At 36.0% G+C, this 14,948-nt stretch overlaps 1 protein-coding gene across 1 annotated transcript; it reads left to right on the top strand.

Moving 5' to 3' along the window:
- Nucleotides 1-1,263: 1,263 nt before the first annotated feature.
- On the top strand, nt 1,264-14,793 carry LOC131933211 (uncharacterized). Its single transcript, XM_059290005.1, has 6 exons — nt 1,264-1,361; nt 9,556-9,653; nt 10,194-10,456; nt 11,296-11,539; nt 14,077-14,139; nt 14,638-14,793. The coding sequence occupies exons 2-6, from the start codon at nt 9,608-9,610 to the stop codon at nt 14,700-14,702; spliced, it is 681 nt and encodes a 226-aa protein (XP_059145988.1). The 5' UTR covers nt 1,264-1,361; nt 9,556-9,607; the 3' UTR covers nt 14,703-14,793.
- Nucleotides 14,794-14,948: the final 155 nt, after the last annotated feature.

Consider the following 14,948-nt stretch of genomic DNA (forward strand, 5'->3'; position numbering starts at 1 on the left):
GCTGCAATCAATATTGGCTAAAAATTGACGGCGTCTACGTTCTGTTAACTGTCGATCTCTATCATCTTGGTTTAATATAACCCTTGACAGTCGAAATAAAGGAATCCCTTTAGATCTGCCAGGTCGAGTATCACAACCTTTCACCGCACAGACCACCATTTTGAATGTAGATCTGTACACCGAGATGGCGGATGTTTACATTCACGAACGGACGTGACGTCATATGAAAGGACTCTATTAGTTGACCTATTGCTGTGGCTAGACATTTGAATATCTAAACGCCGGCCATAAAATAAATTCTTATTCGCCACTAGGGTTAGGATTGGGGTTAAGGAAAGGGTTGAGTTAGTGTAAGGGTTAAGGTTAGAGTAAGGGTTAGAGTTTGAGTTAAAATTAGAGTTTGGTTTGAGTATGGTGTTGGGGTTAGGTTAGTGCTAGTGTAAGGGTTATGATTATGGTTATTGATTGGGATTGGGGTTAGGTTAGGGTAAGTGTTAGAGTTTAAGTTAGAATTAGGGTTTGGTTTGAGCTTGGTGTTGGGGTTAGGCTAGTGTTAGTGTAAGGGTTATGATTATGGTTATCGGTTGGGGCTATGGTTAGGTTAGGGTAAGTGATAGAGTTAGTACGATGTCCAATCAGCGGATTCGAGGTACTAAGATAGCAGCGGAAGAATTCGGGAAGCCAAATTAGTAACAAAAACATCAAATAATTAAAAGATATGTAAAAAAAACAACAACACACAAATTTCAGTTAAAATGAGTAATGAAATTCCAAGACATATTATAAAAACGCTAAATAAATCTAAACTGAGCAGTTTCCCGGGAAATATCGTCTTACGTGACAGAACAACAAAGCCAATTTTATGCAAGAATGATTGCAAACACACTAAAATCGAATGAATCGGCAACGTTCATATTTTATTATACTCTGATCAGATTTTGTCCAACATGTCCAGTTTGAAACAAATTGGCCCGGTAGAAGTGGATGAAATTTCGTTCGCATGTTCCCGTTCATGATGGACGAAGAATCAAGGTTAAATAAAAGCTTGCAGTAAAGTGTAAAGTATCAAGTATTGAGCACCCATGAGGAATTCAAAAAAATATGCCGAGGCTGTAACATTTTTATAATCTCAACACCACACACATTTTATGACTTTAATAGCATATAGATCAATCTTTGTTATGTTTGTTTCAATACTCTAGAGTCTAGAAGACAACCGGATGATGTCGCTTTGTGTACAAATATTTCTACTTCCTTTATTCACTTAGTTAGGCTATGGCGTTACCGTGTATGTAATAAACATCAATAATTGTATTTATAAAATAAATTTCTTAGTAGACACAGATCAATATATATAGAAAGTAAGTTTCATCACACTGTGTCTGAATCATTGTAATACAATTTATGTAAATATACAACTGAATATACAATGGACCCGAGCGAGAATAGTCTCAAAGGTATTCGCGAGGCCGTGAAATATTTTTTTAAATCATGCGCACTATAATTAAAATTAATATGGGTGAATATGTCGTGAATTTTTGGCGTAAATTTCACTATACATAATGTAAACAAAAGGTTTTTAAAAAATGGTAGAACTAGGTGCAGTGGTTTGAAATTGCATTTTATTATTTAATACTGTAACGGACACCTATCTACCAGCCAGATAGATGGTGAACGCCCCCGGATTCTTTCTTGGGGTTATATGCAAATGACCTAAAGCTTAAATGAATGAACACTAACTCAACAACACACTAGGGCTCGATTTCGAGGTCTAGGGAAAACTAGTGAAACTATTGAAGTTAACAACTCATTCAATCTGCATACAACCTTTAATAAGCGACCACAGTTGTGGCAGAACACAAGGTTAAACAAGATAAAATATTTAGTTTAGAAAATAACAAAACCCAACTTACAAAGCGTAAGAAAAAAATACTATCACAGATTCTAACACTGTATAAAAATAGCCACAGGTCACATTACACTGCTATAGCATCAAGAATCACTTGGCCACAAGTAATATAATACTAGGATACTTAAACAACTTAAGAATGCATAGCACGCTCAGGACTTAAGCTCTCTCACGTTCAAATGGTCAGAATGAATTGCCGGTCAAAATGGACGGCCTGGTCAAGATGGACTACCTCGTGCTGCCTGTGTGCGATCCAGTTATAGACTTAGGCAACAGGGGAGGTTACCCTCAACTCATGTGGCCAGTGGTTGGGGTGGTCATCTGGTCTGAATCAATCAATCAGATCTTGATGGAAAATTTCTGAGTCTTAGACTCTCTTAGTAAGACAGTGGAAAAAAACCCGGTTGTTGCACCATCAACCATATATGGTATTATAACAATGTCAAAATAAAACATTACTAGACCTAAGTAGGTCACAATACTTTATCAGCAAAGTTTTGTAAACAAATAAATATCGATCAATGTTTGTCTAATGAAAGTGAAAAATACGGTTATAACATAGGCTTGATGAAAATGAATAGAAATATAGCCTTAAACTGAAATAATTTTCAAATTCTCTGGATTTGCAACTTTTATAACATTGATTCTAAAAATAGTAAATTTCTGAATTATTGTTAGGCATAAGTTTTATATTTTTCATTATTTTTACGGCCGTCATGAAGTCAAAATATAAAAACATTACGAATTTGATCCATGTCAACAATATGATAGGAGGATTCTCCTCAACTCGGTGGCCTCCATTAAAATAACTTTTCGATTTCATAGACCCGGATTAAGTTTTGGATAAGGGCCATCCTAAGGGTTGGGTTTAAGATCACACACATTCTCTCTCTCTCTCTCTCTCTCTCTCTCTCTCTCTCTCTATATATATATATATATATATATATATATATATATATATATATATATATATATATATACACACATATATATATATGTGTATATATAAAGGTCCGCGCACCATATATATATATATATATATATATATATATATATATATATATATATATATATATATATATATATATATATATATGGTGCGCGGACCTTTGACCACAGGTGCTCTGACCATAGGGGGTTTGACCATAGGGGGTTTGACCAACGGAGCTTTGACCATAGGGGCTTTGACCATAGGGGGTTTGATCATAGGGGGTTTGACCACAGCGGGCCTTTGACCATAGCGGTGCTTTGACCATAGGGGGTTTGATCATAGGGGGTTTGACCACATGTGTTTTCTCAGCAGAGGGTCTTTGATCACAGGTGGTCTACCAACTGGTGTTTGATCACAAGCGCTGTGTCCGGCTTTGATCATAGGTGTGATACAATAAACACGATTTTATACATGTTCCTGAGAGTACGTTAATCTATCTATATACTACTAAAAGTCAAGTTTGTTTACATGTTTGAATATTTATTTTTTTGTTTGTTTTTTTGTTTGTTTGTTTGTTTGCCTGATCGACTATTGTGATATGTTTGACTCTATCTGGAGAGCTGTAAAATAGTATGTAGGTAGAGAATAATTTTTGTTTTAAGACAGACTGTTAATCACACATTTATTTAAAGACGTTAATTAATTTATTGATTTATTCATAGGTAAATTAACCGTATTTTTTTAAAAATGTTAATACATTGAATAAACTTTGTGGGGATAGTGACGTCCCTTGATGTGTTTACTTTTTGATACAGTAAAATGGCGGACTCCATCATAGACTTTGTGGCCCATTCAAAAGTTTAACGCGTTACAAAGCTAATTTTCTGCCGGCTATAACTTTAACAATACGTCCGTTTGCTGTATTTATTACGTTCAAACACTTATATCAATTTTCAACTGCCTTTTTATTTAGTTTTACAATAAATTTCTCTAGATCTAAAGATCAGCTGTCGAAGGAAAGTTATTTATAGATCTAATCTAGATCTAGAATCTAGGTCAAATCATAGATTTATTAGTTATAAATACAATCCAAAAAAACGAGACTTAAGCAAACCAGTCGTAGATCTAGAATATAGATAATTCTATCTAGATTTAGATAATAATGAGTTTCTATATACTAAAATATTTTAGACCTTTATTGTTTTGTATAAATCTTTGTTTTGACTAGGCCCCTATGCAAATTTTGAAGTGCCGGAGTCAGGGCCTAGATCTATTTGCGTAGCTTAAGATTCATACGCGGCTTCTATACCGCTAAGTGTGCAAAATTATAGACGTAAACTCTAGATATAGCTCAGTCGTATATCTAAAATATAGATAATTCTATCTAGATTTAGATAATAATGATTTTCTATATACTAAACTATTTTAGACCTTTATTATTTTATATAAATGTTTGTTTGGAATATGGTAATTTTGAAATGCTCGCTCCGGGCCTATTAGCGTAGCTAATGATTAGATTCAGATAAGTTTAACTTGGTTTTAAAAAATATTTGAAGTAGGCCCATAACTTACGATATAGCACGAGCAACTGATAATATCGGTGACGTCAGTTTATTTTGTTGTATCCAAATGATGTAGGTATTTCCTTGTGCTTAGATTTATATGGTAAAAAAAGCTAGAAAAAAATCGTAGGCGGCGGCTATAATACAAAATTTCTATGCAACAATAGAAAATATGTTTGCGGCGGCAGCGGATCCGGGCACGGCGATCTTCAAAGACTGTAAATCAGGCGGCCTCGGCGTTCCACACAAAAGACAGAAGTTGATCTATCGTCGGCGGTATTTCCGTCGGTTTCGAACAAGGTGGTATTCTAAGTCGACACAAAAGATGGGGGGAGTTGACAAATCATCAGTATGTCTAGCGACGGAAAAATCGGAAGTTTTAACAATGTAAACGAAACGTCTTTGAAGTCTGGACCAAATACCACTGAAAATCGGGTGCGGTAAATTTTTCGCAGAAATCTTCGCATTTCAACACCACCCAGCGTAAGTATCGGATTGTGGTAAAATGCGAGACAAAAAAGTCACGTGACCGACCGTTTTCGCGCCCTTCTCGCATTTTCCCGCCTCGCCATTTAGCTTTTCGCGTCTCGCAATTTCCCAACACCCTGATTAGATCTAGATCTAGCAAGAAAAACTTAACTTAAGACTTAAGAAAACGAGTCGTAGAATCTAGATCTAGATAATTCTATCTAGATCTAGATAATTTCAAACCTTCTTTATTTTATATAAATCTTTGTTTGGCTAATTTAAGATAAAATTTAATTTGAAAGTTAATACTACTAGACTTAGATCTAGATCTATGCGCGTAAATAAAGTTGCATAAGTATAGTATAAAAATTCACTTGAGACGTCACGAGTAAAAAGCTATGTTGGTAGAGTAGCCGTCTCTCATGCAAGTGGCACGGGTTCTAGACCAATGTCCATGATACTTTTGTTTTCAATTTTTTTTTTAGATGTGAATGATAAAGTTGCCTATCTGAACTTGGCAGGATACAGGGCAGGTGAAGTAGAGTTCATCTGTTTCTTTGTCATAAGCATATGAAAGGATAGTGTGGTCAGAGACATGCTCGGCTGGAATCGTTTTTTAAACGATAAAAACATGTTGTCTGAGACTTGGCGGGACACTGGGCAGGTGAAGTAGAGTTGAGTAGGTCACATGTGACGTCAGTATAGGAAGGGATAGTCCGAAATCGGTGTTTTCGGTGTTTTTAAAAGATAAGAAACATATTTTTGAATGTGGGGTCTGTTTTTTTGTGACGATAAGTGACACTGCAGTAGCGTAGCGAGGAGGGGGGGGGCGGGAGGGGAGGCGGGGGGGGGGGGGTGGCGGGGGGAGGTGGAGTGGGGGCGGGGGGGACATATGTTGGGGCGCCAAAATGGTTTGGAAAAATAAATTGAAAGGTTGAGGGGGGTTCAAATCGAAAGTTTGAGTGGGGGGGGGTGCACATCAAAAGTTTGAGGGAGGGGGGGGGGGGTGAAAATCGAAATGTTTGGGGGGGGGGGAAGGGTCGCTATGCCTCTGAGTGACAGACGTGATGTTTTTTGATGGATGACCCCCGAAACCCACAGTTATCCAACGGATGACGGGTATTCTAGTATACTACTAAAAGTCAAGTTTGTTTACATGTTTGAATATTTATTTTTTTGTTTGCCTGATTGACTATTGCTCATGGTTGCACTCATCGTGGAAAGCTGTAAAATAGTATGTAGGTAGAGAAAATTTTTTGTTTTAAGACAGACTGTTAATCACAAATTTATTTAAAGACGTTAATTAATTTATTGATTTATTCATACGCAGAGTAACCCATTTTTTTTAAAAAGATTAAAACGACCACTACACTCGGCGGGACCGTGACGTCACAGGTTTTTGTTTACTCTTTAGTACAATAAAATGGCGGCGTCTATCGAAGAAAATTGTGTTCCCATTCACAAGTTTAACGCGTTCTAAATCTAATTTTCTGTGGGTCATAACTTTAACAATACGTCCGTTTGCTGTATTTATTACGTTCCAACACTTATATCAATTTTCAACTGCCTTTTTCATTTAGTTTTACGATAAATTTCTAAAGATCTAAAATCTGTCCAAGAAAGTTATTTATTGATCTAGAATCTAGATCTAGGTCAAATCAAAGATTTAATAGTTATAAATAAATACAATCCAAAAAAAAAACGAGACTTAAGCAAACCAGTCGTAGATCTAGAATATAGATAATTCTATCTAGATTTAGATCTAGATAATAACTAGATAATAATGAGTTTCTATATACTAAACTATTTTAAACCTTTATTATTTTATATAAATCTTTGTTTGGAATATGGTAATTTTGAAATGCTCGCTCCGGGCTTATGAGCGTAGCTAATGATTAGATCTAAATCTAGATTCTAGATCTAGCAAGAAAAACTAAACTTAAGACTTAAGCAAACCAGTCGTAGATCTAGAATATAGATAATTCTATCGAGATTTAGATAATAATGAGTTTCTATATACTAAAATATTTTAGACCTTTATTGTTTGGTATAAATCTTTGTTTTGACTAGGCCCCTATGCAAATTTTGAAATGCTGGAGTCAGGGCCTAGATCTATTTGCGTAGCTTAAGATTCATACGCGGCTTCTATACCGCTAAGTGTGCAAAATTATAGACGTAAACTCTAGATATAGCTCAGTCGTATATCTAAAATATAGATAATTCTATCTAGATTTAGATAATAATGAGTTTCTATATACTAAACTATTTTAGACCTTTATTATTTTATATAAATGTTTGTTTGGAATATGGTAATTTTGAAATGCTCGCTTTGGGCCTATTAGCGTAGCTAATGATTAGATCTAAAGAAAAACTTAACTTAAGACTTAAGAAAACGAGTCGTAGAATCTAGATCTAGATAATTCTATCTAGATCTAGATAATTTCAAACCTTCTTTATTTTATATAAATCTTTGTTTGGCTAATTTAAGATAAAATTTAATTTGAAAGTTAATACTACTAGACTTAGATCTAGATCTATGCGCGTAAATAAAGTTGCATAAGTATAGTATAAAAATTCACATGTGACGTCACGAGTAAATAGCTATGTTGGTAGAGAAGCCATCTCTCATGCAAGTGGCACGGGTTCTAGACCAATATGTCGATGAAATTTTTTTTTTCAATTTTTTTTTTTTTTAGATGTGAATGATAAAGTTGCCTATCTGAACTTGGCAAGATACAGGGCAGGTGAAGTAGAGTTCATCTGTTTCTTTGTCCTAAGCATATGAAAGGATAGTGTGGTCAGAGACATGCTCGGCTGGAATCGTTTTTTAAACGATAAATACATGTTGTCTGAGACTTGGCGGGACACTGGGCAGGTGAAGTAGAGTTGAGTAGGTCACATGTGACGTCAGTATATGAAGGGATAGTCCGAAATCGGTGTTTTCGGTGTTTTTAAAAGATAAAAAACATATTTTTGAATATGGGGTCTGTTTTTTGTGACGATAAGTGACACTGCAGTAGCGTAGCGAGGAGGGGGGGGGGGGACGGTAGGGGAGGGGGGGAGGGGAGGCGGGGGGGGGGGGGGAAGGGGAGGCGGGGGGAGGTGGATGGGGGAAGGGGGGGCGGGGGGGGGGACATATGTTGGGGCGCCAAAATGGTTTGGAAAAATAAATTGAAAGGTTGAGAGGGGTTCAAATCGAAAGTTTGAGTGGGGGGGGGTGCACATCAAAAGTTTGAGGGGGGGGGGGGTTTCAAATCGAAATCTTGCGGGGGGGGGGGGGGGGTTCAAATCGAAAACTTTGTCCCCGGGCGCCGGGAAGGGTCGCTCTGCCTCTGAGTGACAGACGTGATGTTTTTTGATTGATGACCCCCGAAACCCACAGTTATCCAACGGATGACGGGTATTCAAGTAGAAATTAACATGTATTTAAAAAAAGACAAGAACTATATTTTAGGCTCCACATAAAGGCTGGTGCTAGGCCTCATAGATTTATTTTAAATATAAATGAAACACAAATAATGCGACATACAACAAGTTTCACAAATAAATAATGTAGAAGTACTTAAAAATACATAGCATATATAAAGGATAAAAGGATAAAAAATGATACAAAACTTGCCAACAATATAGTCAAAGATGTAATACATAAAATGGTTAACTAAATGACAGATGTGCTATAGCACGCAAATATGTCAGTACATCTGTTTGACCATATGTCTGGACAGCACGTTGTACTTTCTCGTGCAACATCTTGTATCGCTTCTCAGCTGCGTAGCTTGCCCCTTCAACACCTTGCAAGAAAGTTGTCTTTTTCCGTGTGCAGTCCATCTGTAGACCTTCAAGGAAACGCCACATTTTTGGGTGACTTCATTGGAGGAGAGACTGAAGACTGTAATGCCATCCTTCATAAATGTTATTTGTTCGTGCTACACCATCGCCAATCGTGTGCATTTGATTCCAAGTTTCAACTGGAAACAAAGCAAGCTTGTACTTTTCGCCACGACCACGGATGCTACGACCTCGGACAAAGCGCTTGTGATCAAACACCAGTTGATAGAACACCTGTGATTAAAGACCCTCTGCTGAGAAAACACATGTGGTCAAACCCCCTATGGTCAAACCCCCTATGATCAAACCTCCTATGGTCAAAGCACCGCTATGGTCAAAGCCCCGCTGTGGTGAAACCCCCTATGGTCAAAGCCCCTATGGTCAAAGCTCCGCTGTGGTCAAACCCCCTATGGACAAACCCCCTATGGTCAAAGCACCTGTGGTCAAAGGTCCTAGAACCATATATATATATATATACATATATATATATATATATATATATATATATATATATATATATATATATATATATATATATATATATATATATATATCATTGGAATTTTCAATGCTGAAAGCACAAGGATCAGAAGAATCAAAGAAAATATATTTAATGTCGAACTATAGCATTATGTAATTGAAATATAGAAGTGCAACCATATAAGTGTCGAAGTACGTATATTTAAAGTATTAATGTACAGGAATTAAAAGTATTGCAGAAGAGGTAACTAAGTAGAGGTAGAACCAAATGAAAAGTCGAGAAGCTCTGCTGGAGACGACATTATGTTTTCAATGGGTTTTTTTTTACTGACGGCCAAAAGCAAACAACTGATAACGAAATTATTTTCAAATTTCAGCATCGTTTTTCCAACCCAGCAATAGAACAAGTCACTTGTCGGAGTTTGAAAAATGCTATTTGCTACTTGGATTCTGAGTGTGTTTTTTATCGTTAAAGGTAAATTATGGTATCTATAATATATTTTCTGTTATGATTATAATACACTGATATTTATTTCATAAAAAATTTAATGTATATATATTCATACCCAAAGAAAATATGAAAACTTAAAAAAAAAAGTTTTTTTCAGTGATTTAGTATTATACTATACAGAGTCTAATTTAAAGCTATGAATAATTATATTAAAATTGCAAAAGATTTATAGTTAAATATTTATTCTCCATTGCGCTATGTAGATTCGTATATAACTCGACACAGTTGTGCTAAAGAGAATAAAACAAATATAAAAGCAATAATATAAATAATAAGCTTTTAAACGCACTGTTAGTATACGACATGTTCGACTTACTTGCCATTTGTCTGTTAATATATAACACGTTTAATTTCACCCAACACAAATGTTAGCATTTGACATGTTTCACTTTATCCTCATACATATTTTAGCATATGACATGTCCAGTTTAACTCTATACATCATTTACAAGTACTTTTTCTCTGTTTAAATTGCGTGTCATTTTTTGTAATGTTCGTCTTAAGAAAGCAATACTGATGAGAACTCTCGTGAATTTCAAAGAGCAAATGGAATCAACGCTACAATAGATGGCTACCTACCCCGGTGTCCAGGGTGTGTGGTGTTTGGGAGGGATCCACTGATAGTCTATGGCAAGTTTCATCTACCAAAGGACATGTGGCACATAATGACACAAGATCCCCCGCCCCTACAAACTGAACCAATTTTTTTTGTCTTATTTTGCGATTCCGGCTGCGAAGACTATGAAAATAGGAGTAAATGGTCTGGGGTAATTAATACATTTTCTCTAATTATGAAAAATATTATATTTAAAAAAAAAAACGTATTACTTATTAAGTATCGCAGACAGAGTATATTTGGAAATGTCCCAGAAAATAAAATTTTAATGATTTTAGGAGCATATAACCTCGGATAAAATTTCTACACACTATGATATTCGAGGACAAGTTGAAGATATGTATCTAAGAACAAGTTATTTTTTAGTTAAATACATGTTTATTAGTTTGTACAAGAAACCTTGCTGCACTTAGTGATTATAACTTTTTATCTCGTTGCCATTCGTTGGTTTTTTTCTAAAAGATCAATATGGGATCTATACATTAATCTCGATTTAGCAATGAAATGGAGCTAGAGTCCCCACCTCCCCCCCCCCCTCCCCCACCCCCTGACAGCTTTTACGGAAATTTGTTTCAGTGTTTCCTCCAGACTTTTTACAACGGGTGGAAGGGAGAGCACTTAAAAAAATTGTTGGGGGTGGGAATAAAAATTTCCGGGGGCTGGACACTGTTAAAAGTATATATTTTGTATATAAATTTCATTTCGTTTGGGTGGGGGTGGGTGATAGACTTTCTCCGGGTGGGGGGAGGGGGGTGGGGATTACGGGACTTAGCCCCCCGAATATATGCCTGGAAGAATCTCTGGTTGTTTTACTCGGGCGCCTTACAACACTCTCCTTTCAAATTCCTTTTATTTATTTTTTTAAAATGAAATATGATGCCATGGTTGTTAAAGTATAAATATTTTTTAGATGTCGACCCTAGTTTTTAAAATAAAATAATTGCCCTTCATTAAAGCACTGAACTTTTTCTTGTATTATCTTTTCTATAGTATTGCAGGTTTGGAAAGCCTTTCTTCAGACAAGACGGCTGCAAATTAAGTGAAACAGAACCAAAATTCTCCATGGCCGATTGCTACTGTGATGACACTGAACCGATGCTCTGGTTTGCTGTGATACAACCAAATTATTTTAATAAGACTAATATGGTAATCCGTGTTGTTTGGGATGAAGAAATTGGGTCAAGATGGTTTCCACTCCAGACTTATAACACTATTTATCTGAAGGATATTTTTGGTAAGTTTGCTAAATATATTATATAAAAAATTTATAACAAACAGTTATTTAACTATACAATAAACAAAAAGGAAATAAATGTTTTTTATATGAAATAATGCATTACTATTTAAATTATAATAATTATAAAGTAAAGCTTAGCTTATGCCATTTAAGTTAAGGTATTCAGTTGATAATATATTCGCCCCCGCTTTTCTTTATAGTTATTTAAAGACTACTGTGTTTTCTATCTTCTATGTCGATACCCTCTGTTAATTTAATAGTTAATAAACCCTCCAGCTTCCTAAGAAACAACACCAATGAATAAATTATTCAAATGTTCAGTTTTAACATGTATCAAAATTAGACGTTTTGAATTCGTTAAATAAAAGCAATTTTAAGTTATATAAAGCACATGCAAATAAAATAGGCCTATTCATATTACTTTCCTAAATCGTTATCAGTAGTCACAAGCCGATGAAGAATACTTCAATATGAAAGCGAACAAGCAGATGAATTATGCAAATTACATAAATGATGCATTTTAGAAAAAAAATAATAGTGTAAATGACCAAGCTTAATCGTATGTGCAAAAATGAAATAGGCAAAATAAAACAAAATTCCTTACATATTCTTTTATACCTAAATTTATTATTGCTTTAACCCGCTAAAAGTCGCAAAAACAAATTTTCAACAACTTCCCAAACATTCTTGGCGATCGAGTGAAGGTGTAATAAAGAATAAAAGACAGACACACACACATTGCTTTATGTATATATATATATATATATATATATATATATATATATATATATATATATATATATATATATATATATATATATATATACAATCACGTAGGATAGGTAAAGAAGAGGGGAGGGAAGAGATGTAAAATTCCGATTACTTATTTTGGTAGTAGCACCAAAACAAAAGTCGGGAATCTAATTAGCCCAAATCACCGAGAGCAGGAATTACATATTACATGTAGCATTTTAATTAAAGTTATTTAGGCAGGAAATGTAGCTTGTTCTTATGAATTTCGTGAAAATATTTTCGGTACGAGAAAAATGGCCCGTTGAGAAAGGATACAACGGGCGCTAGGTAGATAGTGCTGTCTATTTTCTCTAAACTAAAACCAAAACCAAAATTACCACCTTAATTCAATTTAACCAGAATCGAAAAAATGACATTGAAAACGGATTTTTATCCAGAATCGGTACTTTAATTAATACAAAATATAGTCATAGGCGTATCCCTAAACCATGCACCTAATCTCATTCATGACAAAAGTCGCATTTAGAGTTTCTTTCAGGCAACTCTACTTGGGAGGAGGGGGCTTGGCCCCCCCCCCCCCTTCCCCCCCCCCCCCCCCCCCACACACACCAAAACATGTCTACCGTCCCATTCAACGAAATATAATTATATACTTTTTCCAGTGTCCGCCCCCTCCCAGAAAATTCTACCCCCGCCACCGAAAATTTCAAGTACCCCCACCTCTCTCCGGGGAGGAAAAAGTCTGAAAGAAAAACTGATCGCATTTGTAGATCATACAAACTAAAGGGAGAATCTGGGCGGGGCTTCGTTCTACCGGAAGAGATGCTTGAAAAAAAAACTGCACGCTAAACACTTTTTAGATTAGAAAAAGTGTCGCGCTTAGCCGCTACCCGAAGAATTGCATTAAAGAAATTGCAAGAAAACCACTTTTTAGATTAGATACATGAATTAGGCGGTAATTTTATTGTAGAGTATCGATGAAGAAATTTCTTTTAAGTTGGGGAGGGGGGGGGGGGCTCAGACGTTCTTACGCTGGGGTGGGGCTTCGCCCCTACCCGAAGAATTGTATGAAAGAAACTCTTCACGCAAACCACTTAGATTAGACAAAATTGCCTTTTTATTCAATGTTTACTCGAGAATCAATGACGTCATATTACTGTGTGAACTCTCCGGCTTGAGATTATTTTCTACTCTATGCTAAATGTGACGACGTCATATTTCGTTTTTCGAATTACTGTGCATGTTTTTAATTTGCTTGTGTTTTCTCTGGAGCGTTCTTGTCAGATACACAGACACAGAGGCGTAGCGACCCCTCCTGGCGCCCGGGGACAAACTTTCGATTTGGAGCCTCCCCCCCCCCCCCTATATTTTGTGTATTTATAATTCAAAATAACAGCTAAAATTAGCTTATTTTGGCGCCCCTAGGGTCAGCGCCCGGGGACATATGTACCCCCCTGCCCCCCGGTCGCTACGCCTCTGCACAGACAGCGAAACTATTAGTATTAATACTTCCGATTAGCTCCGGTTAATGTGCTATCACTAGTGCAAAAAAAAAAACTTTATTAGAACTTAAAAAAATTAGTTGAATCATTTGGACATGACAGTCCAAAACTGAAAGATGGAGTGACGTTCACCTGGTTCTGTGACCTTGTTAGCGTAGCCTGGATACACACAGATGCTCTAAAGACCAAAACGGCAAAATTTAAAAAATTTCCCTCCAAAAAATGACCCATCACAACACCCCAGACATAACGTGGGAGTAAAATATTGTCTTAATACAGATCGTGGCCATATTGTTATGTCTCAACAAAGATCTACGAACAGATCCAAGTCCTGGACGTCGGGTAAGTTGTCTTTGTTGTTGATAATTATCTAAACTGTTCACACATAACACAACCAGCCTATAGACTGTAAGTAACTTCTAGATTAACGATCCCTACCAGCCTACAGACTGTTAGTACTTTCTGTATTAATACACACTAAAGACTGATCGTGGCTTCTACATTAATGATCCCTACCAGCCTAAAAACTGTTAGAACATTCTGTATTAATACACACTAAAGAGTGCTAGTGGCTGTTATATTAATAAACCGTACAAGCCTAAAGATCGTAATAGCTTCTACATTAATACACCATACCGCCAGAAAGACTGCTAATAGTAATAGCTTCATCATTAATACACCCTACCATCCTTAAGACTCATTAGAGTCTCTACATTAATAAACCACACCAGCCAACGTATAGAACAAACTTATATCTTGCCACCACTGGGATTGTTGAAGTGTAGTTTGTAGTTTGTAACACTGACATGTTTATGTAGAAATATCAACATGTTTTTACAGATCTTCTGCTGGAGTTGACCTCAGTTGTCCTGGCCTTTGGTACCGTGGCTTTCTTCATGTCTTAGGCTGAGATCCTGCTCATTGGTGTCCATTAGGGTGTGACCATTACAAATCTCGGAACCAGGCAACTCTATATCACCACCAGATAGAATGTAAAATGGCTCATGTTAGTGTTTCAATAAATTTTTTAATTCTAATTCATTAAAAGTCATAGTCAATTTTTCTACATCAGAACATTGTTGTTTAATAACTTACTACATAATTGTATAACTATAAATTTTTAAAGGCGGTGTATTTTGTTTTGAAAATAG

The sequence above is a fragment of the Physella acuta genome, unplaced genomic scaffold (genome assembly GCF_028476545.2).
Source record: "Physella acuta isolate Inbredline_101_S28 unplaced genomic scaffold, ASM2847654v3 ptg002406l, whole genome shotgun sequence".
Taxonomy (NCBI): domain Eukaryota; kingdom Metazoa; phylum Mollusca; class Gastropoda; family Physidae; genus Physella; species Physella acuta.

What these genes read in the sequence shown, in the direction of transcription:
- LOC131933211 (XM_059290005.1), top strand. Translation starts at nt 9,608, where the DNA reads ATGCTATTTGCTACTTGGATTCTGAGTGTGTTTTTTATCGTTAAAG. An exon ending in TGTGTTTTTTATCGTTAAAG is followed by an intron (nt 9,654 to 10,193) that starts GTAAATTATGGT and finishes GTTCGTCTTAAG; the next exon opens with AAAGCAATACTGATGAGAAC. An exon ending in ATAGGAGTAAATGGTCTGGG is followed by an intron (nt 10,457 to 11,295) that starts GTAATTAATACA and finishes TCTTTTCTATAG; the next exon opens with TATTGCAGGTTTGGAAAGCC.